The sequence below is a fragment of the Oryzias latipes genome, chromosome 20 (assembly GCF_053564925.1).
Source record: "Oryzias latipes strain Hd-rR chromosome 20, Olatipes_Hd-rR_3.1".
Lineage (NCBI taxonomy): Eukaryota > Metazoa > Chordata > Actinopteri > Beloniformes > Adrianichthyidae > Oryzias > Oryzias latipes.
Genome location: NC_136256.1, coordinates 15,871,039 through 15,896,476, shown reverse-complemented (window position 1 = coordinate 15,896,476; position 25,438 = coordinate 15,871,039). Strand labels below are relative to the sequence as shown.

The 25,438-nt window shown below is 40.2% G+C and overlaps 2 protein-coding genes across 2 annotated transcripts; one reads left to right on the top strand and one right to left on the bottom strand.

Annotated features, from left to right (window-relative positions):
• Positions 1-5,082: 5,082 nt before the first annotated feature.
• nrros (negative regulator of reactive oxygen species) lies at positions 5,083-10,352 on the top strand. The gene is made up of 3 exons (XM_004080944.5): positions 5,083-5,497; positions 6,497-6,609; positions 8,233-10,352. The coding sequence occupies exons 2-3, from the start codon at positions 6,511-6,513 to the stop codon at positions 10,180-10,182; spliced, it is 2,049 nt and encodes a 682-aa protein (XP_004080992.1). The 5' UTR covers positions 5,083-5,497; positions 6,497-6,510; the 3' UTR covers positions 10,183-10,352.
• Positions 10,353-15,199: 4,847 nt separating this feature from the next.
• On the bottom strand, positions 15,200-25,412 carry sh3glb1a (SH3-domain GRB2-like endophilin B1a). Its single transcript, XM_023950215.2, has 9 exons — positions 25,088-25,412; positions 24,594-24,735; positions 23,333-23,461; positions 22,445-22,578; positions 21,085-21,177; positions 18,679-18,768; positions 18,507-18,607; positions 18,036-18,246; positions 15,200-16,047 (listed from the first exon to the last, which is right to left on the bottom strand). The coding sequence occupies exons 1-9, from the start codon at positions 25,148-25,150 to the stop codon at positions 15,940-15,942; spliced, it is 1,071 nt and encodes a 356-aa protein (XP_023805983.1). The 5' UTR covers positions 25,151-25,412; the 3' UTR covers positions 15,200-15,939.
• Between the last annotated feature and the right edge of the window lie 26 nt (positions 25,413-25,438).

The following is a 25,438-nucleotide window of genomic DNA, read 5'->3' as shown; positions in this document are numbered from 1 at the left end:
GGAGGATAAATCTGTTGGATTTACAGCAGCAACTTAAAGTTTAATGAAAATATGTTTGATTTGGGGACAATAGAGTAGTTGGATACTTCTGCTACGACACTAGGTGCTACAGTAACGAGCTGTTCCATGTGTCACTGCATTTAATTACGGACCGGTTTAACCCTTGTGCTGTCCTATGACCCCACCCTTACATTGACGTGTTCTCCCTACCATGACAAAGGTGGATAAAGGTGGAAAGATTTCATGTAATCCATGGACACCAGTGAGGTTCACAAAATATTGAAGAAAAAAGATTCAGTGCACTGTTTAGTGGGTCTAGATGACCCAACTCCCAACGTTAAAGTGCCTAGGATAGCACAAGGGTTACAGTTTCTGCCAAACCAAATATGTGGATCAGGGAAAGCTGATTGGCTGTGGCAACCTCTGAGGGGATATGCAGAAAGGTGAACAACAAAGCTTAATTTTTGGTTAAGCCAATGCAAATTGTTCTTATGGGACAGGGACATTTACATATAGAAGGATAGAGTGCATGGGTATTTAATATGAGGTTACCAAAGCCCAGAGTCACTCCGAACATCTTCTGATCTCTTGCAAATACTTCCTTGTGGTCTTTTAATTATGATAATGCTGCTTTTAGGTAAATGAAGAAAACCAAGTCGTTTTCCAGGACATAGTTTCTGCAAAGCAGCAGCATTTGAAATTTGTGTTGTGGGCGAGACCGTTGGCACGGAAGTAGCCCTCTGCAGATATCCCATGATCCCTTATTGACACTCTCTTCCATTAGCTTACAGCCCCCCACACCTCCAAGCTAACGAGTAATGTTGGAGCTATTCAGCCATACCGTTTTGTTACCAGCTCATCTACAAATGGATGCATTAGAATGGAGCGGAGCAGAGCCTTTGTGCCCCGCCCAGCTTTGTTTCGACATCACAAAAATGATCTTTTTTTTCCCCATGGCACTTTTTTTGTCTGCTCGCAATTTACAACGATTGAAATAAAGAAATAATCTGAAATGCTAATGATGGAGGCATCATCAGAGAAATGCTACAAGTTGGTTTGAAAAGTGCTTCATTCTGGAAGTCAAAGGGTTTGAGAAAACCTGAATGTTTTGATGCATGAAAATGTATTTGTCATTGTTCTCCAGGACCTGTAACTGTAAAATCAGGTCAGATGATCATACCCTTACTGCCATGCGTTACAGTTAGAAAAGGTTTTTTTTTTTTACCTATAATAATTATTATTATTATTATTATTATTATAACCTATAATCTCTCCGCATAATCAGAAATCGCTTTTTTTTCTGGCCAAGTGAGTGAGGCAACAGCTATCAGCAACCACCAAAACACAGATGTAAATAAATTAAAATATATATATATAAATGCAATGAAATATCAAATCAACAACTCATAATTCATGTAAGTTTTAAGCGAGGTGGACCATCCCATTCAAGCTCACAGAAAACAAGAATTAGACAAATCTCAGGGTTTCACAAAAAAGAGCTCCAAGTTCCAAAGATTGAAAAAGGGTATAACAACAAATTCACTACAGTCCAGAACTGACATTAAATGACATTGTAGCCCTTGTGCTATCTTAGATGACCCCACCCTCACATTGACGTGTTCTCCCTACCATGACAAAGGTGGATAAAGGTGGAAAGATTTCATGTAATCCATGGACACCAGTGAAGATCACAAATCATTGAAGAAAAAAGGTTCAGAGCACTGTCTAGTGGGTCTAGATGACCCAACTCCCAAGGGATAAAAGCCTCTTTTTTTAGCCTCAAAATTTTAAAATGTTAGGAAAAGAAAGATACTTCAGCTAAAAAATGTCAGACTCAGTGTGAAATGTCTCCGAAATAGTTTCTTGAGGGAAAAATAAGAGTTACCGATAATTAAAATATCACAAAGTCACTAATGTGTCAAATGTTCAGCTGAAGTGAGACTTTCGGGTCAGCATGACTATGAGTGTCAATGCAACCACAAGAGGAAAATTCATAATTCTGTCTCAGTACTGTGGTTCGTTCTAAAGCCAGACTAGTTTTACTCAAAAATGTTGTTTTGTAAGAGAAACTCATTCAGCTCAATACAAACAAGTTTTTTCTGAAATCTTACTTAAACATGGCAAGTTGTACACAGGTCTGTAGTTATTAAAAACTGAAGGGTCTAAATTGGATTTCTTTAGTAAGTGTTTCAGTTTTAAAAGGCAGCAGGAAAAATACCCGTCTGTAGAGAGGATGTCATGATATTTAAAATCTCACTCTAAATAGACCCGTATAGTGATTTAAAAAGTGAAGTAGGGATGGGATCTAAAAAACAAGTTGTTGGATTCACTTGGGAAAAAACTCGACCAAGTGTTGCAGCTTCATCCAGGTCAAAACTGTAAAGTGCTTCCTCAGGTAAAATCAAGCCATCATTTCCAATAAAAAGGCTTTTCTGTCCATTTATGATGTTAGATCTGACAGAATGGATCTTGCTCCTGAAGTGGTCTGCAAAGTCCTCACACAATGAGGCGGAGGCTGGCATTGTGTTTTTATTCACATTTAAGTTGATCAAAGACTCAATTGTGGTGAAGAGGACTCTGGGGTTATTTTTATTTACAGAGATGATGTTCACAAAGTATGAATTTCTAGTTTGTTTAACTGTTTGATTATTAAGTTTTAGTTGGTTTTGGTATAGTTGATAGTTTATTTCAAGTTATTTCAAAATTATATTGAAATAAAGTTGTTTCATTATTTTAAAAAAGTCAACATTTTACGAGAAAAATCTTAAGGTTATTTTATAATTTAAAGTTGTAACTTTACAAGAAGAATTATACATTTTACAAAAAAAGGTGAAGCCATCCTATTTCTCTGAATTGTCTGCAACATAAATTAAACAAGATAACGGTTCATTGTTGAAACAGTTTGAAAGCTAAATATATCAATTTACTTTTTCCTAGTCAAATTGCAACTTTTGAAGTATAAACTTACAACTTTATATTTTTCCCCATAATATTTTTGTTTCTTTCACATAAAATATAGTTATTTTTGTCTCAATATTTTGACTTCATTCTCGTAGAATTTTGTCATATTTTTAAAATATATTCTCATAAATATTTTTGCCTTTTTTGTCATATTTTTACTTTATTCTAATAAGTCATTTTTGCAATAATTTGTTGATTTTATTTACATAAATATTTACATTTTTATCGTAACTTTACAACTTTACCCTCATAGAATTGTGACCTTTTCCTATTTTTATTACTTCATTCTCATATTGTCATATATTTGTGTATTTTTCTATTATGGTGGTCTTACTTACTCCCTTATAGGTCAAAACACAGAAAGAAAAAAAACACACAACTAAAAACCGCAGAACATTGTGGTTCCACCAGAGGGCATCAGTAGATTTGGTGCACTGTTTTAGCAGAGGAGCAAAAATGACCCCAAAAAACTCACAAAGGACCTGCTGCTCCATGAAAGAGGATCTGTTTATGTTTGTGTCATGTTAGAAGGTTCAGTCCTCATTGTATTGTTAGTAAAATTAACATGTTTTTAAAGAAACGACAACAGGACGAACAGCATAAACATCAGAACCATTTTTTAGTCAGCTTTGTGTTCTTGAGGTCTATCAGATCAAAACTTTCTGAGATTTTAAGTGTTTTTCTGAGGGTCACAGTGTAGTTTAACAGAGTCTGAACTGTAGGCATTATAGATTAATATTATGTTTTATTTATTTAACTAACACGTTAAGTGTTATTGGGTTAACCCTATATAGTCCTCTACATCAAAGATTTGATCGAAATTTCCCTCGAAAACTGTTTTTCAAATACTTTGATGAAATGCCCCAAAAATTGCTATATGTCTTCTTTATATAGATAACATGAATTATCAAACGTAGGGTGATTTTGTACGTTTTTGCTTACAACAATGTTAATTTGAAATAATAATGTAAATGTTTAGGAAAACAATCTATTTATTCAGCCACCTTCTCAAATTTGATCAATATATTTTAACATGATGTAAATGGATTATGAAGAATTAAATGCTAACAATATTAGCATCTTTTTTAATACCGCATTTGTTCATTTAAAAAATGAATGGCACTTGGTGAGGCTATTCTTATCGTAGTGTTTTGAAAATTAGCAAAACTTTTTTCCGCCCAAAGTGTTTTTGAGATTTCACCGAGGCAGCCATTTTGAAATGAGCCGAAAAAGCCCTTCTACTGCCCCTGGTGGAATGATGGGGAACTACAGAGCAGAAAACATGACCAAGTTCCATCCAGTGGGTTTTTAAGAAGTGTTTTGATATTTCTAATGTGATCGGAGTCTCAGAAATATGTGTATCAGATATGATACGAATGGTTAAATAGGGTTAAGGTTTTGCAAAGTTTAAAAGAGGTTTACCGCTGCAAACCACATTTGTTGATTCACTTCAATGAACAGGGTGGAGGAGGAATCTGGTGAGGGAGGGGTCCCATCTGTGTGTGATTGTCCTGTGTTTTCTGTTTTTAATAATTTTCATTTTTTGTGATTATTTTATCTGCTTTTATGTTAAGCGCTTTGTGTTTTCTTTACTGAAATGAAAGGCGCTATATAAATAATAAAGTTTGAGTTCAATGATTTTATCCCTCAATGAATGGGACAGCATATTTTTAATTCAGCCGCTGTGGTATACCACGATGTATTTTGTGCTGCAGGTGTAGCTCAGTATGCTTGAAAAGGTTGCCATTAGGCGTAAGTGGCAAAACAAAATACCCATGCTTGTAGTGTAGTCAGAAGTGAGAACACGAGATGTCCTTTTGCGAAAACAGGAAGGAATTGCTAACAGATCAACCCTCCAAGGAGAGCACCATCACTTCCCGATTCCTAATTCCCCGTTCTTCTAAGGAGACAAAGAAAACACTCAGTGGCTGGACAACAAGAACACATAACCACATTGTTGTTACAGTGTAATATCTGTGTGATCCACCATCTAATGCCCAACGCCTTGACCCTTGTTTTGATGGGACTATTTGCAGAAAAGTGAGCTGGCACGCCGAATATTTCTGTTTCTGTAAAAGGCCACAAATCAGGCAGGAAGGGTGTGTGCTGAGTGGTTTCCTCTCTTGTAGCTTGACTGATCAGAGCAAGCGGAGGGTGTGTTCTCACTGGGGTTTTGTGGTGGCAGTTGTGCTACCAGCCCTAGTTGACTTCACAGCATCGAACCCGATGTCATGAAGAACTAAAAGAGAAAGGAAGCGAAGTCCTGCTTGAGAGCTGCAGCCTCTCTGTGGCCTCCACGGCGTTGAGAAGCTCACTGTGACTGCAGCTTGTCCATGTGACTGAGCTTCCGCTGCCTGCCTGCCTGCCTGCCTGCCTGCTTCCGTGAAGAGCAAAGAAGAGGGGGCATTGGTGCTCGGGTCGGGGCAGAGGAGCGCTGCAGAACCCATGAGAACACTCTCTGCAGCGGGAGTCAGCCAGCGATATGATTAGGGGATTGACCCTCAGTGGCTCGGGAACTCCACACTTAACCACCAGGGTAAGTCAATGCAAGGTGAAGGTTTTACACTCATGCACTGATAAATACATGAATAAAACAGATAGATTTTGAAATACTGATGCATTTGAGCTGCATTCTTGAATGATGCGCCCTTGAGAATGCAGAGATAACCTACTTTAAATAGATGCCATGTATTCAAGTTTTTATTTAAAGTCTGTTTTCTGCCTTGACTTTAATTTCAATCATGTATTTTAATGCAATTGGTAATAACTTCAATTATCAGTTGGTTTTCTCCTAAATGATAATCATGTTCAACAACAGGAATTAAAAAAAACATAACTAAGCAGGACACAGAAGTAAATCTAACTACAGCAAAATGTGGAAATTGGTCAACAAAAACAACCAAAAATGTGACAGGCTACGTCAAAAAGGGGAAAAGTTTCAAGAAAATTTTCAGCAGAAACACAAACACGTTTGCCTGAAATTTAAAGCTAAATTTAAGTTTAAACTGAGAAAAAGGTACAGAGTAAAATTTTTGGACCTGTAATACTATTCAGCAGATAATAAAATTTAGGGATACTTTGTTTTAAGGTCAAATTGATAAAAACTTTAACACTTTACATAAAACCCAAACTTATTTAAAACTTGCTTAATTTGATTTTTGATCATTTCCCACAACTCAAATTCTTTTTTTTATTGTTTTCCTCCTTAATAATATAATGGGACTACATGGAGGAGATCATATGAACTTATTCAAGTTATTTTTACTGTGGAAAACCTTGTTTCTGTAGTTTCTTCAATGTGAATCTTTTCAGGCATGTTCATCTGTGTTCTCCATGTCTATACTTTAGCGGTTATAATCACACTGAGGTTAGGAAATATTACTACATTTGAGTTAAAATGAAAACAATTTCAGTGTTTAATTAAATCCAATTTTCTTCATGATACATCATGTAAAATACGGTTGTAAAAAACTGTTGACGTCCTGGTAAAATAATCCAGTTTTTGTGTCTGTCAATCATTTCTTCCATTTTTCAGAGGGAAATGATAAAATGCCAGTCCACAGACTTACTCCTCTTCTCTGCTTGTTGTCCATCTGGAGAATCCTGACCACGGTCTCCAGTCATCCCCACGTCGGCCCCTGTCAGCTGGTAAGACGTCGTACTTCCTCAGCATTAGAAAAAGTGGACAAAGAGGCAAAATAATTGAGAAGATAAAGAGAAAAATAACATTTTTATATAACAAAAACTGTCCTTGTGGAATCATACAACTGTGAAGTAAACCCATTTCTCTAAGTTCAATATGTAGTGTTTTAATCAAAATCTTGGTGAAAATATCCTTTAAAAGTGACTTTCTAGTGCGTTTTTAAGGCTGGTGTTATCTGAAGAACTAATTAACAGGTAGATGTTTTTACAGAAAGTAATACGGTGTAAGTAGTTAATATTACTGACATGTTTGGAGCATTTGAGCTGAGAATCAGTCAACTTTTCTGTGTATTTTATTTGTATTTCCTTTCAGGACAAACAAATACAATCATTTTAATTTACCATCACATCAGCAAAACCTTCCACCAAATACTTTGAAAATATGATTTTAAATAGAAAAACAAATTGAATTTAAAATGTGGCGTCAACAGGATTTTGCAGTCAAAACCATGTTCGGCCTTTTATCTGTTTGTCAAAGTTTTCGCAGAAAATTCCAACAAAAAACCAGAAGAAAGAGCATGAAATCTAAACTCAAAGCCCTTCAAGGCATATGTTGCTAGTTTGGAAATGTAGCATTTAATCTGGGACTCCACTTAGTTTAGCATCACTTTAAACAGAAAAAGCAACGAGGAATATTTATTTATTTATTTAATTGGACATAAATACAGGCACAAAGGGGTTAAAAGTAAAAGCTTGTTTTTTTTTAAGTCTGATTTGTACTTGCACTATTCTAACATAAGACACCAGACGGCCCATACCAACATGAAGTCAAAAGTACATAAAGAAAATAGGTTGCTCTGTCTAATTTAGTTAAAAATAATTCATTTGTAATCTATAAAAGATGTGTTTAGCATTTAAAAAGAATTTCCAGAAAACTAAAAATATTGCAAGGAAATTTAAAACCCGTCTCAAAAACCTTTGCAAATTTGGCACCAAAAGGAAGAAATTCGTTAAACTTTCCCTCCCCAGCTGTGAGACGCTGTGCTCCGTCAGCTTTGATCTGTAAGGTGCTAGCAAACCTTCACAGAGTACTCTGATGTGCACTGAGGGGGTTTAGTGCAGGCCAACAGAACAACTGAGATGTTTCAGCTAAGGCCCACTAGCCTCAGCAGGCTGGATCTTGCAATGGTAGCGCCCCAAAGATCATGTAGTTTAGCACAGCAAGACAATTCACCTCTAAAACTACACTACATATACTCATATTTGCAAATTAATATTGGGTTTCACTAGCAAAAGTTTTAAGCTAGCTAAAAAATGTTGCTTCATGGCGGCTTTTTTTTGTGTGCTTTATTTGAAATTATTAAAAAACGTTACATGAAATTTGTTAAAACATGACAGACGTTTCGTATTTAAGTTGCTGCAAGGCAGCTAATTTAAAGCTTAAAATTGTAAACCGTTAAAGCACTTGAAATGTTGAGATTCTTAAAATATTTATATTTTTATATTCTTTTAAAATAAAACAGTACACCCAACTAAAAAAACCTAAACCTAAAGTCATCGTAAAAAACCAATGTGATGCCAGCCCATGCACAGCCACGCATGAACATGTCTTCTTATCTATTTCTACAGATACAAAGAACAGCCCTCTGCAATAATCGCAAGCTTTCATCTGTACCTGAAGGACTTCCTGACAACACAGAGGAGCTTCAACTCAACTACAATGATATTCTAACACTACAGAACAAGTCTCTTCTACGCTACCCCTCACTAACCACCCTGAGCTTAGCTTGCAACAGCTTGAAGAAACTAGAATCCAACACTTTTCAAGACTCTAAATGGTTAGTAAGCCTTAATCTTGCAAACAACAACCTTAACAGTAGTTATCAAGAAAGCGGCCTCGCATTAAAGAGACTCCCAGCTCTGAGATTTCTAGATCTTTCCGAAAACGGGCTTGAGGATGACATGGTTTCCACCCTTCTTCAGAACGTGACGTCTATAGAGTACCTCAACTTGTCCGGGAACCTCCTGAGGAGATTAGACGAGACCTCCTTCAGGGATCTGCACCACCTCAAAGAGCTTGATCTCCAGCGAAACCTCATGTTTGAAATTGACGGCGCCTTTGACAGCAATCCGAACCTCCGGCGGTTGAACTTGGCTTTCAACTATCTGCCCTGTCTGACTGACTTTCACATGACCCATCTGGTCGTCCTCAACGCTAGCCACAACTTCATCGAGTGGTTCATCTCAAGGCAGGATCTGAACGAGACTTTCCAGCTAGAAACCCTCGATCTGTCAGATAACAAGCTAATCTTTTTCCCGTTCCTGCCCAGTCAGAATAAATTACGCAACCTGTACCTGTCGCACAACACGCTAAGGTTCTACGAACACCTGTCCGACAATGCTACGCTACCCAACTCCTCCACAACCGTGGAGTTCTATAATCTCAACAAGGACCTGCACAATGTGACTGCTCAGCTGTGGGACGACAGCCTTCACGGAGACATTTCCGCCCTGGAGATTTTAGACTTGAGGGGAAACAAGGTGGAGTATTTTCCTCAAGGGTTTATCCGGAAAATGCCCATCCTGTCGAGACTTCACATGAGCACAAACTGTCTGGAAACCTTAAATTTTACCTCTGAAAATTTCTCCTGCAGCTTGTACGAGCTGGATGTGAGCAACAACCACCTCAACCTGATCTCGGCAGACAATCACACCCTTGCCGCTCTTGGAAATCTGACATATTTCAACCTGAGTCGGAACAATCTTAAGATGATTCCCTCTGGATTATTCTCCTCACTGTCAAACATTCGATCGGTGGATTTGAGCTACAATGACATTGGCGTGTGCCTCAAAAAGACAGCAACATTTACCAACACTCTCTCAGATTGCGTTAATTGGCAAAACATCGTTTCTTTGAGGCAGCTTCACGTCATGGGATGCAGCCTTCAGACAATCCCAGCATCTGCTTTCGCAGGACTGTCGCTGACACACTTGGAGCTGTCCAATAACCCTGGAGTTATCATGCGAGATTCCTTACGAAGTTTGAGCGAGACACTGCAGTATCTCGGCCTGGGAAACACCCAAATCCAGAATCTTGACTTCTCGGCTTTCCGAAATTTGAAGTCCCTAAACCTTTCAAAGAACTCTCTCTCTCAAATCCCTCAGTCACTTCAAAGCGTTGATCTGAAAGTGTTGGATTTGAGCGACAACAATCTGTCCTCGATCCCCTTGGGTCAGGCCCACGTGCTGGCCTCAAAGCTTCAGATCGTCTTCCTTACAGGAAATCCGTTCAACTGCTGCCAAGCGGAGTGGTTTAGGACATTCGACGCAACAAAAACAGTCACCCTCGTTGCTCGGTCCGAAATACAATGCAAGGACATCTTCCAAACACACAGAATAAAGGACTCCCAGAGGTTCTCATGTCAGGAAGCAAGCGAATCGATGCTATGGTACATCCTGCTGTTAGTTCCCATTTTCCTGTCTTTTGGAGGAATGGCTATCGTTGCCTTCCTCGCCTTTAAACCCAAGTTACTACAAAAATCTTTCAAAAAGAAGTATTTAAAGCCTACATCTTACTGATACCTTCCCTCAGAGAGCTTTGTTCAACATTACGTTAAGAAATCTCAATGTAAAAATTTTATAAAATGCTTTTTTTTGTTTTTTTGGAAAAAAATGACTACCTAAATGCAGATCCAGTCCTTTTTTGTCAGAGTGTTGTTCAATAAATTGTGGGTCAAAACCAACCAAAACCTGATTCTGTAGAGTAGAACTGTGTGTGTATGTGTGTGTGTGTGCAAAGATATGCAGAAGTAATGTGATGCAAGCTTTTGCTATAAGCAGCAGAGGAAACTTGAAATTTCCTGTTTTGGTGATACGCAGCAACTGCCCAGTTCTGTATCTCAGAGAGGAGGGGTTGCGGTTTCCTTCCCATCACCGAGACAAAGTGGCATGATCAACACCAGATTCCAGAAGGGTGGTGGTGGGAGGTGTGTGTGGGGGGGTGTTGACCTTCCAAACCTCCCCCATCAATTCCTTCGATTCTCAACCAGCCGGTTAACAAGTTCCAATCTTTAATCTGTGTGTCGTTATCACAAAACAGATCAGTGTTGCAGAAAAAAGCCTTATGATTCTGCAAAGGTTGCCGCTCAGACGTTGGGTGGCACATAGAGTTCCACAGCTGTACACAGTGCTGGGGCCTAACCAGAGAGTAACCAAAATACCACTGTGGTGATGCGACGGGTCATGGTGGTTGGAACATAAAAAGAGAAACCAGAATGAAGCTTTGCCAAAGCCTCAATCAAAACTTGTTTTTTTCTCAAAAACCTCTGCCTGACATGAAAAGTCGCCATGCGGCGACAATCCAAACTACACCTGCGATTGTGTGGCAAAAAAAAAGAAGAAATGGAAAGAGGACAGGCCTTAACCAACAGCTGATGGGAAAAACATTTAACACTGTGAAGGTTTCAATTTGTTAAGATTTCTAATTTGATAAAAGGATGTGTGAAGAGTGACTCATCTGTGGGACTGGATCCCTTTTTAACTGGTGGTATGAGAATAAACAAAACATTTGGGTCAAACTGAAGTTCTCAACTTCTACCAACTAAGTTAGGGTTAGATAGAAACCCAAGAACTTTGCTTATCTCCTGGAGTGAAAGAGAACCACTTGTCAAGAAGCGATTCTGGAGAAAAACCCACCAAAAAGGGAACTTCTACGGAAATAAAATCATTTGAGGAAGGGCGTTTGTTGCCGGCCAGATTGGGGGTTTAAGAGGAATTTAGTTTGATTACTCAGCCACATTTAGTGAAATGTTGAAAGATAGATTTGGAAACAAAAAAGAAAAGAAGGAAAATGTGGAAAATAAAAGCCAAACCACCCAAACTTCAATTTTAACATTTTACTTCCTAAGATGAAATATTACAATCCATTGCAAAACTGCGATACACTTCTTATTACCTAAAGTCTAAGCAGAACATTTCAATTAATATTTATAAACTCCTTGCGCAATCCCAACTTCACTTTACCATCCATCTTGTTGCTTTTTTGTTTAAACCTAAACTCTTAAGAGGGTTCACTCTAACCAATTGAAAACTACTGAATATACAATATTAGATATTTTGGAAAACACTCAGGCAAAACAGTTTTTGTAATTCACTGATTTTGGAAGTTGTGGTTTTGAGAGAAAGAACGTACATAAGGAATCCATCATTTTGATTTTTTTTTTTTATGATTTTATTTCTATAGTGGTACGTAAAAGAAATATTCGGTTAAAAAATAAAAGCTCATGTCAATACTTTGTAATGTAAAGTTGTTTGTGAATAACAGAGGTCAAATGTTTTCGGTAGGCCTCCACCAGGTTTAAACACACTGTAGCTGATATTTTGGTCCATTCTTCAATACAGATCTCCTCTAGAGCTGTGATGTTTTGTGGCTGTTGCTGGCCAACATGGACTTTCAATTCCCTCCACTGATTCTCTATTGGATTGAGGTTTGGAGACTGGTCAGACCACTCCTTAAGCTTTTTTATGTGGCCACTCCTTCGTTGCCTGGCTGATGTGTGTGTTTGAGATTTTTGTCATGCTGGAAGATCCAACCACATTTCACACTCAATGCTTTCACCGATGGAAGGAGTTGGTTTTTTTTTGTCTATTATCGAACCAACCATTGGACCCGTTCATTCTTTCCTTCATTTAGATCAGTTTTCCTGTCACCTTTGCAAAAAAGCAGCTCCACACCATGATGTTTCCACCCCCATGCAACACAGAATTTGTCCCCCTCCAAACACAGAAAGACATTCTTTCCATCCTCCTTAGGATCATCAAGATGGTGTCTAGTTCATCCCAGTCTTGTCCCTGGTGTCCTTTGACAGCTCTTTGGTGTATTCCTGGTGGACAGGCTGCAGTCCGACCGTTGAAGGGTGTTGACAGTCTTTTATACAGTTAATACAAGTCACCAGTGAAGGATAGAAGAGTGGCTTAAAGAAGAAAAAATATGTCTGTGAGGGACAGAATTTTTACTTTTTGCATAATTATAAAAATAAATTCTTTCAAAACGATACAATGTAGTTTCTTGGATTTTTTTTAACATTCTGTCTCATTTGAAATGCATCTATGATGAACATTACAGATCTTAGATTTTGCCTCATTGTATACTGTGTATACTGGATACATAACCTCCTGTCCACATGCACTATATTTTAGCCCTTGTGCTATCTTAGATGACCCCACCCTTACATTGACGTGTTCTCCCTACCATGACAAAGGTGGATAAAGGTGGAAAGATTTCATGTAATCCATGGACACCAGTGAAGATCACAAATCATTGAAGAAAAAAGGTTCAGCGCACTGTCTAGTGGGTCTAGATGTGCCTAGGATAGCACAAGGGATAAATAAGTACACATTTGGAGTACAAGCTACATTATTCATTGCATATAGCATATTTACTGTCTAAATACACATATAAACTTTCAAGTATGCATTTATGACTTTTCGATATAGGGAGGCAGTTGTATTGTGGTCATAGACAAACTTTGTGTTGTGTTTTTCAAGTAATTGACTAACTGTGTAGAGTTTGTCTTACTTATTAGGGTCAAAACCAAAATGTTCTAAAATAAATAAATAAGATTTTCAATTTAGAAATAAATTGAAATAAATACATTGTTAACCCTCCTGTTATGTTCATTTGTGAGGAACAGAGATGATGTTCCTGGGTCAATTTGATGTATGAGGTATGTTAAGTGTTAAGAGTATGTTAAGTGACTCAGAGAATCAGCAAACTTTTTTTTACAGTAATATCTTGAAGGCTAACAACATAATATTCTATTTTCCAATGATTTCATAGATTCAGAATGCAATAAAAATGACAACATTTTCTACAAATACAGGATGAAAACAGAGAATTAGTTGGCCAATGATGCTTCATGAAAAGAATAAATAAATAAGTTTGAGAAAAAATTACTGTGAAATTATTAGATAAACAGTCTGCTATGATTGTGTCATTTAAGGTTGTGAAAGTTAAAATGCGACTTATAGTCCAGTGCGACTTATATGCGTTTTTTTCTACTTTGTAATGCATTTTTGGGCTGGTGCGACTTATACTCCGGTGCGACTTATAGTCCGGAAAATACGGTACATGAAATCCTCTGCGCCTTTATCCGCCTTTATCATGTTAGGGAGAACAGGTCAATGATCATCATTGACCCCATAGGATAGCACAAGGGTTAAAAGTCGTTCCAAGTACTGGTACATCATTCAAACAGCCATGGGATAGGGATTAGCAGCATCACCCGATCGAAGCGCCTTCAGGTTGGTAGTAGGCAGTCAGATGTTGCACGTGAACTTGTCCCCCCCAAGTATCATCAGCAGACTTGCATCATAGCAGAACTTCTGGCAGAGTTTGTGACAGACCCAGGAGTGGAGCCCCGCCAATGAAAGACCCCAACCATGACCGGTACCTAAAGAACACGCATCACATGCCCAATGGGAATGCAGCTTTGAACATCATGAGGCTAATGAGGAGCATGAAACATCACTGTCAAGCCATCATTGCATCAAATGGTGAAAACAGCTGCCACTGACATGGTCAGTTTTTGTCATTTGGGGCTATCTTTACTATCGTCTTCATTTGTGGGGTAATTAACTCCAAACTAATGAAAATGTGTTTGTGTTATTAGTTATATTAAAGTTAACGTTTACATATTTCATTAAAATTCAGACCAAATAGGAAAAATGACCCATTTAAATAACAATGTCCCTAACTTATTGTGATTAGTGTAGAACTCATGTCATGTTCTAAAGTGATGATTCAATCCTGTCGACGCTTGTTTACATCAGCCTGCTCTGCGTCAACATCTGAGAAAAGAAAAAAAACAAAAGAAAGAGGAAGTGCTTTCTTTCAGAACGGCTGAACTAATCAGGCGGCTCTTCGTTTGGTTGACAGAGTTTACTGTAACAGCGTGAAATGAGCCAGAACTTGTCTTAATTTAATCCGAGCAGTACTCTTTGAGTTCATTCAAGTGTTCTTCTACTTCGTTTAAATAGAAGGTAATCATTTGCCGTTGTTTGTCCCCAGATGTGCAGGCAGCCTGAAGAAAGGACTTCCTCTTCTGGATAAGGTTCCTTCATGGACCTGATCAGGCAGGAAGAGCTTATTATAAAGGCTCTCGTGGACTGGTAGGGGGTTATTGTGAAATGTTCTAAAGCAGTGTGGCTCAAGAGGAAATGCAGAAAGCTGCACATGCCAGGAGACAAAAAAAAAAGTTTCAGTTGCCTGAACTTTCACGAGAAGCTGAGATCATCAGATGGAGCAAAAGTAGCAGAAATCTTCTGAGATTACTTCAGGAATTTTTCTTCTTCATGTTCATTAAATTTTTCACCTCCAAACTTGTGGCTCAACTATTTCAAAACATTTCCAATAAACCATTTTAATTCATGCCAAGGTTGATGTGGTTTGTGTTGCATTTTTGTTTCAAATCCTTCTTTCAGTTGGAACAATGTTGGATTTGGCCCAAAATGCACCCACTTCCCACTTCAGACTGCTTCGGTAGTCTTTCCTGCCCCCTAGTGGTTTCACCAGGAATCTACGAGGCCCAACACAAGACACTTTTGTACAGATTTTTATTTCACAGCTGAGCTGTTGCATCAGTTACACACAAGACATAAGCACTAATAATAAAGTTCCCACAAAATAGTTTAAAAAAAAAAGTTTATCCATACACATTCAGAGTAAAGCGGCATGTTAGTAATAAACTGGTAAATATTGGAAATTTGAGAGTATTTAGGGGTAAATGGCAAATCGAGAAGAAATAAATACTGTGTGCAGTTTTGCAGGGATACATTACATACATGGAGTTACAGAGGGCGGCGGTTTTCTTAAGTAAAAAGGCGGAGGAGTTGGTTTCCAGTGATTTAAAAATACTGAAGGGTTCAGTCGAGACCACCGTCAGCTCAGATACGCCGTCAAAACGGACGCCGCGCCGTAAAATAAGACAAAATCTCACCAGTTTCAGCTTGAAGTGCTTCTTTTTTATATACTTAAGGGGGGAAAAAATGCATTTAGGTCACCATCAGGTATGCCTTGTAAACAAACACTGCTTTAAAAAAAACCAACAACTAAAGCTGGCAGATATTTCAGCTGGAATTGCATCAAACACGTGGTTTTAGAAAAAGGCACTGCAAAAAATTGCATGGGCGAGGGTGTCCGTCTGCGGTCCCGCCACTTTGTTGGCGCTGTCGAGGGCGATGAATTCTAAAAGAAGTATGTGGGAGTCGGGGGGGGGGGGGGGGGGGGGGGGCGCTGTCCCTGCTGCAGGGCATAAACAGGGGAGGGGCCTGTGCGCCTCAGTTCAGCAGCTCCAGGTAGGTGATGGGTACTTTGCCCTTCTGGCTCCCGCGCTCTCCCATCAGCCAGTCTGAATCCATGCCGAAGACGCTGCTGACCGTGATCACCTGTCAGGGGAAAAAAATGGCTTTTTTTCATTTATTAAAGCAGCTAAAGTTTTACTCTTAGCACCGCTGACTGTCTATGAGAACTGGACTGAGTGGCCCCTCCCCTCCTTGCGTTCCAAACAGGAAGTACATGCTGGTTTCAAGAAGCCAGAACAAACAGCTAATCCATTTACCAGAATAACCATTCTTGCTTTAACACCTTTTTTTTTCACATTTCACAATGAGATAGATAGCCTCAAAAAAAAGACAAACGTTTCAAACCTTTGATCCATGCCTGGTTTACGCTCCACAGCGATGTGTATCAATCGTCCAAACCCGATACCGTGTGGACTGGTTCCTACTAAGGGCGGCAGGCTTCGCTCGCAACCGTCCGGGATAAATGCGACGAATTGCTGAGAGGCGTTTCCACTTTTCAAGCCTGATTTGATTGTCTCCAGCGTTTTATTTGGCAACTTTCAACATGGACGACATCTTGATATGCGACACGTTGCGTTGGCAAACGTGTAGATGCACCATGAGGCAGAGGAAGTGCTACGTTCGCCCACTAGATGGGGAGGTGACTTCCATTCTGTAGTGCAAGTTAAGCGTATTTTACATGATGACCAAGTGCACTTCAGGTACTTTCACGTCAATCGACACGTTTGATGATCTTCTCCATAGAGTAGAACCACTTTTTAGCCATACCGGGGACACAGCATGGCTGCTCCGCCTGCAGAAACACTTTTGCTGACCGTCCAAAAAAATTGCAAGTGTGAATTCACAGGAAAGTGTTGGTGATAGTTTAGGAGAGGCTACTGTGAAGAAAGCGTTCCATGAAACACGCATCATCATGTGGAAATGTTCATGCTTCATTCACGTTGGGGATGCTTATGGTGTTCACACTGGACATGCAAGGAGGGGCTTCCTTCTCTTCTGGAAGAGTCTTGATGCAAATCTGGTCAATCTTGTTCCAGGCTTTTTCTTTCCCAGCTTTATTCTGATACATGAAGGACTTTGTGTTGTGGAATTGCGGCAGAACACAAACCCCAATTATTCCTTTCTCTACCAATTTCTAAACTGTTGGCACTTCTGAGAATTAAAGGAGACGTCATCCATACGTCCCCGATTGGTTAAAGTTAAACTGGTTTCATCTTCAACGCACATTCAGTAGCCGCACGTTTTGTATGTGGAGCCCAAAAATAGTCGTAGAAGCTTGTGCAACTACGTGTGAGCGAAAGGGCCAATGCGGAAGCGAGAAACAGGCATTTGCATAGACTGTCCATTGAAGGAAGTTGGCAACGTAGTTTAAAAGCTGATTTTGTTTCATTTCATTGTCTTCCAACACTCGCCTGCTCTCTCTCCGCCTCTGTACTCCCATATAAAGTATCAAAGGTTCTGGTCATTCATAACTTCTTTTAGAAAAGTTTTCATCATCAGCAAAGTTAAAAAGGACAATTAAGGACAGGTTAAATCTGCATGCAATTGTACTACATGCGTGCAATAACAGATGATGTCATCAGCTTCTGTCACATTTCGCTTCCGATCATTGTTGATGAGAATCTGTTCTGTATTGATCCTCCTGCTAAAATCAATGTTACGTAAATCAAACAAATAAAAGAGATGTCCGGTCTGCTCTTAAGTATTAGGGGTGTGGCCTTCCAACATAGTCACTCCTGATTGGTGAGAGTGGTTGCCATAGAAACGATAACTCAGACTGATCACTATTTAAGATTTCTGGCTACAACATGGCGGTATCGCAAAAAAAAGAAAAAAAAAAGTTCTTTCGTTGGAACTGGAAGGTCATTTTCTATAGGTGACGGCACACTCACTCCAGTTCTCGTATACAGACAATACTCGGCCTCAAAACCATGGAGGATACCGGACGACCGTCCATTCAGCTTCACAGCATCAAGTGCTGCTTGGAGGCTTTGAGGCTCAGAGGTGGTCCCGGGTTTCGACCCGAGGAACGTCCTGCTGGTACGTTTGGCGTATTGAGAGCGCGTGCTCACCTCGTCGGCCAGCAGGGAGAGCTCGCTGCTGCTGGCGGCGTCGTAGTCGTAGAGGACCCGGGCTTTGCGGCTGCCGCTGAAGCCGGCCGACGCACTCAGGCTGCTCTGGCCCGCCGACACGCTGGGCAGGGAGGCCGACACCGGGATGGTGGGCACGGAGATGCTGGCGCCGCCCGACACCTGGTTGTTGTTGGAAAACGTCGAGGGGAAGCTGGTGGGAGGGGAGGGGAGATGATCAGCACAGGAACTGCTGCCCAAAATGAGAAGTTGAGTTCATCTTGAAGGAGAACTTCTGAGAATGGAGTTTTAGTTTGAAACTAGTTCTACTTTTTCCATTTTCAGCTGGATCAAAGAAGGTTTCACTTCCATAAATGTTGGAAACTTCCCTTTAGGTTTCATTGCAACAAAATAAAGACATGAAATCAACATCAGCTGCTAAAACGTGAACATTTGCTGCAGCAGAATGATCACCTGCCCAGCTGCTTCTGCAGATCCACCATGTACTGGTAGCACTGAGCGTAATAGGTGGTTTGGGCCTCTACCAGGTCGTTCAGGCAGCGGAGGTGGTGTGCCTGCGAACGCACAGAGGAAGCGTTGAGAAACGGCGGCGCCGTGGAGCGCTGGGTGCGGATGGGCGACATACATGGGTGCTGCTGACGCCCTCTAGCAGCAGACGTGTGATCTCCGCCTGCCGATCGAACTCGCTCTGCGTCATCCTGAGCTCCTGCTCCGCCTGCAGGGAAAGAGACTCAAAGAATGAACCCGTTTGGATTTCCGTTATTTCTATTTTGTGAAATGGTTTTGGAGAAAAATACCATCATATGAACAGTTTCAGTTTACAAAGTGGGCTTTTATTTTGAAGACCCACTCTGATGAAAATTGGGTTTTAACTTGTTTTGTGGCATTTTTCTGATAAAAGGACATTTATAAAGAAAAATGAGCTCAAAATTGCATTTCTGAGTATTTCTTTATGCAAACTGTTGTGAATCAGGAGAAGAAGAAAAAGAAACACGCCGTTTGGTAAAGAGCTTATTGATGACGATGGGGCGGACTTACTGTGTGTTCTGTAGAAACTGTCCAAGACAATGACTGGGTATTGTTTGTTTTTGGCTGAAAACAGCATAATCGTTATAAAAAAAAAAAAACACTGGAAACATTTTGAAAATAGATCAACAGATGATGGGAGTGGGACTTTAAAACCTGGATCTATTCATCTGCAGGTGGATGCATCAGAATGGAGCGGAGCAGTGAGCTTCTACATCACTGCTACAAGCTTCTTACAGCTGCATTTTCTTTTTATCTGCTCCTGATTTACGACTACTTGAATAAATACATACTCAGAAATGCAATCGGAAGAATAATTGATTTGGTTTCTGTCCTCCTTCAAGTTGAAAACACCATTTTCCGTGTAGTGGATCTTTGAACAAATCTGATTTGATCCGATCTGAAGCGGTAGGTTTTTGCAGGGTTTGGCTCATGTCCATGTAGGATGAGGGTCATGGAGGGACAGGCGCCACCTGCTGGCTTTACCAAACATTGCTCCAACATTCCACTCACCTCTTGTTTCCTCCGCTCACATCTGCAGCTTTAAGTTTTCAAAACAAAAAACAAACAAAAAAACAACAGTGACACATGAGTTAGAGCTGCAGCTGCTGCACGGCCAACACGCCACGCCGCCGCCGTCTTTGGGAGAATGTGAAACGGCGACACACAAGCTGACGGGACGGAGCGTTCTTTAGCAAATGTGCAGCTTGTGTTACTCGCTGCACAGAAACCAACAACAAATGTTTCACAATCACTTTCTTTAAACCCGTTTATTCTGTCAAAATTCAAGAAAGCTTTCTGGGAAATGTAGGCATCGAGGCACAGAGGTGCAGCTCCACTGCAGAAATGCTTCAGGAGGAACTGCAGCTCTGAAACGCACTGAAAACGCAGACGAAACGAAAAACACATTTAGAACTACGAATAGTTATCTTAGGTCGGAAATGCTGGTTTAACTGAAGCTGCTCTGACAAAACCCGTCCAAAGAATCTCCAAAGATTCCAACACTAGAAGGAAGATGAAGATGGAAAAGACGCTGAAGAAGAACAGACTTCAGTTTAAATCAGTCGGACTCCTAAAACTGAGAACATAGTGAGAGCAAAAAGGGAACTCCTCGCTTCCTGTAGCTCCTCATGTGACTTCATGAGTCACATGAGGTGAAACCTGTGTAACTGTGTGGGTGTGTGTGTGTGTGTGTGTGTGACCATCAGAACTTGTGTGGATGCAGAGAGAGACTAAGAAAGACACGCCCACATCTTTAAGGCAGATCAACTGACACCAATTAGGAATCTTTTGGTGCGTTTTTTGTGTGTTAGTGTGTGCGTCTGTGTGTGTGTCTGTGTGTGCGTCTGTGTGTGACCATCAGAACTTCTGTGGATGCAGAGAGAGACTAAGAAAGACACGTCAACATCTTTAAGGCAGATCAACTGACACCAATTAGGAATCTTTTGGTGCGTTTTTTGGTGGGTGTTGTGCACCTCTGTGTGCATGTTATCTGTGTGTTTCTGTGCTTATTGTGTGTATGCATGCCGTGTGTGTGTGTTTGCATATGCATCTGTGTGTGTGTGTGTTTGGGTCTGTCTGTGTTTTTGGGTGTGTGTGTGTGTGTGTATGTCTGTGCATCCTTGTAAATGTGTGTGGGGATACTTTGTGTAGGCATGCTGTTTCTGAGTGTGTGTTTTTGAATGTGCATCTTTGTGTGTGTGTTTGTATGTATATCTTTGTGCGTGTAGGTCTGTGTGTGTTTTTGTGTTTGTGAATTCACACATGCATCACTGTATACGTGAGTGTGCATATCGTGTGTATGCATGCTGTTTGTGTATGTGTGTCTGTATGTGCATCTATGTGTATGTGTTTGTTTGTTTGTGCATCTGCATCTGTTTCTTGTGTGCATCTTTGTGTGTGTGTTTGTATGTGTGTGTGTGTTTGTATGTGAATATGAATGTGAATGTGTGTATGTGTGTGTGTGTGTTGGTGTGTGTGTGCGTGTGTGTGCGTGTGTCCTCACAGCAGCTCTGGCGTCGCTCATCCTGGCTTTCTTTAGTCGGGTTTTTGCTGCATCCAGGTCCAGACGTTTCACCTGCAGCAGCTTCCGCTCTTTCTAAGGGAAATATAGAAGACAAATGTTTCATAAGAACATTTTTGAAAAACACAAGTTTAAAAAACACAATAAGTAGGATTGTGTAATACAAATGTTGTACATGGCAAAGTTAATTTCAACAATTCAAAGTGTTTGACATAAAAGACGCAGTTAAAGGAGCGATCATTAAAAATAAAAATGTAAAGAAAGTTCTCTTCATCTTAAAGGAACAGAACAGATGTTAACGTGTGAATCCAAACTGATCACATGCAGCTGAGAACAGGCCAGTCTTTCACCTGGATTTAAATCAACAGCTTCAGCTGATCTAAGGCTGGCTCCAGATCTGTGGAGCATAGAAGCTGAATGCAGCTTCTCCATGATTGGTTTATGACAAAAAAGCAGATCCAGACGAGCAGAGAGGTCTGGCTGCTGCGTCAGGAGGTCAATCATGTCTTTTGGTGCGAAACAATTCAAACGTTCTAAAGTCTAAAGACCTCAGAGCTGGACTGATGGGGTTCTACTTTGTTTTAGTCCTTGGGAGAACCCCATCAGCAGAGTTCTGAATAAGATGCGGTTCCCTGATTGTTTTTTTTGGTAGTAAGAACACCGTTCCAGTCAGCAAGTCGCCTAAAGATGAAAGCATGAAGAATCTCAGATCTTTAATCCGTGAATTCATTTTCAGAAGACAGTCAGCTGATTTTGCGACTGCTTTCACGTGTTTATCAAAACTCAGGTCTGTGTCCATGACTGCAGCCAGGTTTCTGGCCTGGTTGGTGGTTTTCAGAGGACTAGAGTGAAGCTCTGTGGCGACCTTTAGCCCCAAAGACAGGGCCGTCGCTTTTACTTTTGTTTGTTTGTTTGAAGTAAGTTGAGACAAATCCAGCCATTAATGTCCTCAATGACATGACGTCTGTTTTCATGGATTCGAGTCTCTGGTTCGATTTGCAGCTTTTCAGACTTTCATTGTTGACTGAAGAGGAAACCTGTGATTTAAAAGAGAGCCCGTGTTGTCAAAACATGAAGGGGGAATCTCTAAATGACATGTCAGTGTCTAGCAGCTCATGCTAGTGTGTTGTTGATCCTCCGAACCAAGGCTGTCCAAATCCGGCCTTGAAGGCCGGTGTCCACCATGTTTTCCAACAAACAAGCTCCTTATTGGCTAAACAGGCCTGATCCAGGTAATCAGCAGCAGATAAGGCAGGATTTCTGGAAAACCAGGAGGAGGCCTCCAGGCCTGGATTTGGGCCCCCCTGAGCTAAACAATGACTGAGTCAGTCGTCAAACTCACCAGGATGGTTTTAAAATCCCCTTCCAGAAAATTTCGAAAAGGTGTGAGGAAGTTGATGGCGGCACTCTGGATGAACTCGCGCTCGGCCCCGCCAATCTGCTTCTGCGTCTCGCCGCATTTTATCAGGGCGTTTCCTGTCACGGTCAGCACAGGGGAAGCAACACACTTTACACAGAGCAGGAACTGACCCACAATGCAGCAGGAAATAGATTCTAGAGCACACAATCACAGCCAAATGACATATCTAAAGCTGTCAGCAGATAAGAATATTGGAGCTCATATCTCATTATAAAAACATAAACCAATTTGACTAAAGAAGGAAAAAAAACAAACCAGCTGGAAAAAACTGAATTTTCAGCGGAATTTAACAAAAGAAGACATAATAAGTAAAGTACAGTTCAACTTTTTCTTTTGTTGACACCAAGCTAGACACAAAAGTGTTTAAATTCTCACTACATGTTAAAAAAACGACAACTTTCACACTTTTTTGTTGTATTTGTTACCATACAATTGATGCTTTCTCAAACTAAAACACCTCAAAACAAACCAGTTCCGTGTCGTTAACGATTTCTATTCAAATAAAGTTATAGTTTGAAAGTCCGGCGGAACAAAACGGCCTTAAGAAACAAAGACGTTACTGATGCAAAAACAACAAAAAAAACACAATCACTGCATTGTTGTTGGTTATAATATGCATTTTTCTCTAAGTTTTTGATTCCATTCTTTGGATGATCCCATCTACGCCAACATTTCTTTACAGACTTACTAGTAAAAATGGGGTTTTATCCCCCCTCAGATTTCTACTCTGCACCAAAAGAATCTGCTTAATCACAGACAACGTTCGTGACAGACAGCAGGTGTCATCAGAGCGTCACGGACGCCACTCACCGTACGCCGTTCCAGGGCCGAATTCACTTCCTGACTCGATCATGGACTGTCCCAGCAACTCGTGGTTGTTCATTCGCGTGGGGGCTTTTTTCTCCAGCTTCTCGTACACAAACTCCTCCAGCCGGACATCTGCAGATGACAGCGTCCAAACTCAATCATGGAGTCACAAGACTTGTGTGGGGAAAAACCAGCAGCCGCTTTCATCAAGAAACTTTTTTTTTCTTTTCCAAGAATCTATTCATGTGCATGCGGTGGGTTTGAAGACAAATGCATTAGACCTGGAACCACCAGACGTTCTGTTTGTTTGGCTTCTGATGGGGTTCGGACCGCAGTGAGACGGCATCACAGTGCGAGGCCAACAGCTGAGGCCACACAGACCCCCCCACCTCCACCAATACTCTCACTGCAGAGCTTTTTAGACCAGATCCTATTCTGATAGTAAAAAAAAACACGTTTAAAATGTCTACATTTAAATTGATAAGGACCCTCGAGGTTATTTAATTACTTAAAAAAATATTTAGAATACAAATTATAAATGCTTGTATCCAGTTACAATAAAAAAAGTAACTAGTATAGAATTTTATTGTTATTTTTAAGTATTTTTGTTGTTTAGAGTGGGCTTTTAGACATTAAAAAAGGGCATTATCTTTAAAAAAAAATCAACACCCAGGTGAGGGGGGAGCCTATTTTACCACTAAAAATTCCAAGATGGACAATTTTTTAAGGAATAACGACCCCCCCCCCCCCCCCCTAAATGATCATATAATAGATTTTAGACACAGTAACTTTTAAAAAATACACTAAATGAGACTTTGAGACACTTAGTTTTAATGAAAACATTTCAAAGTAATAGAATGACATTAAAATAAATGATTTAAAATCTAAAAAAGATAAGGTTGATGGCCTAAGAACAATGTAAAAGTTAATATTTAAACATTTTATGCAGCCAGATGAATAATTTTGGAATTGTCTTTTCTTTTTTTTATGTACATAGTTTTAATTTAATAAGATAGTACATCAAGCCCTTAAAGTAGAAGACCTAGCTTGAACATTGCTTTAAAAAATCACTATAACGACCAATCAGAATGTGGATTCTGTATTTATTAATAGTTAATAATTCATTAATTTATAAATAATCCAGCAAACACTGGACATTCCCCCCACTCAAAAGAGATGAAAACAAACATGTCTGCCACCAAAATAAAAGCTCCAGTTTGTTGATGTATCAGGTCCGATGAATGCATTAGTGTGGTCTTCTTACTTGGGTTGGGCTGGAGGAGGACTTCTGTCTGCTTCATGATCTTTTCTGTCCACTGCTTGGTGTTCTCAGCTCTGACCAGCAGGTTCTCCAGGTGAGCGTCCAGCTCAGTCTTCTCAGCCTGGCCGAGCTTCTCCTCTGTAAACTGGACAATGTGGGTTGAGTTGAGGAGCTGACTGTGACTGTGTCACGGTTAGCATGAAGGGAAGCTAATGGAAATAGAAGTTCCCCCAATCTGATTAGCATACGGTTTTCTGTGGCTTTTATTCGCAGTTTGATTACAACTTGTGGTTTTGTCCAACTAACTAAAACACTCTGACAAATAAAAATTTAATTCACGGCGTGTAAGAATAGTTTTAGCAATAAATGTGCTAATTAGCTCTACAAAATTCGCGGCGCTAATGTTAGCATCTTAGCAAGGGAGCTAACGCCTTCTATACTGATAAGGCTAACGGCTAAAGTTAGCCACAACTTCCCCCGTCAGTGCATAAACTTACTTGTACCGCACGGCTCAGAAAAGTACCGGCGTCTGCGGCGAACCGCTTTACATTGAAATCCATGGCACAGCTGTGAAGATAAAACCCTGCTACTAAATCAGGTTGGTCTCACACTCCAACTGCCATCACTAAGGAAAATGTCATTGAAGCAAAATTTCGTCGCTGGTCCACCCAGCTGTTTAGCTAGACAAAGATAGTATACTCCGAGATGGATCCCGTTACCACCCTAACATTTTGACAGCACTGACGGGTTGTACGCATGCGCTTAATGAATACCGGAATCCCCAGAAAACGACATTTAAATGACAAGTTAACAACTAAAGAAAAAAAAGAGGGAAAAAAATAAAAATA

Coding starts and splice junctions, on each gene's coding strand:
- nrros (XM_004080944.5), top strand. CDS start 6,511: ATGCCAGTCCACAGACTTACTCCTCTTCTCTGCTTGTTGTCCATCTGG. Junction 6,610..8,232: donor ACGTCGGCCCCTGTCAGCTG/GTAAGACGTCGT, acceptor CTATTTCTACAG/ATACAAAGAACAGCCCTCTG.
- sh3glb1a (XM_023950215.2), bottom strand. CDS start 25,150: ATGGATTTCAATGTAAAGCGGTTCGCCGCAGACGCCGGTACTTTTCTG. Junction 21,178..22,444: donor GGGATTTTAAAACCATCCTG/GTGAGTTTGACG, acceptor TATTTCCCTTAG/AAAGAGCGGAAGCTGCTGCA. Junction 18,769..21,084: donor TGAGCGACGCCAGAGCTGCT/GTGAGGACACAC, acceptor CTTTCCCTGCAG/GCGGAGCAGGAGCTCAGGAT.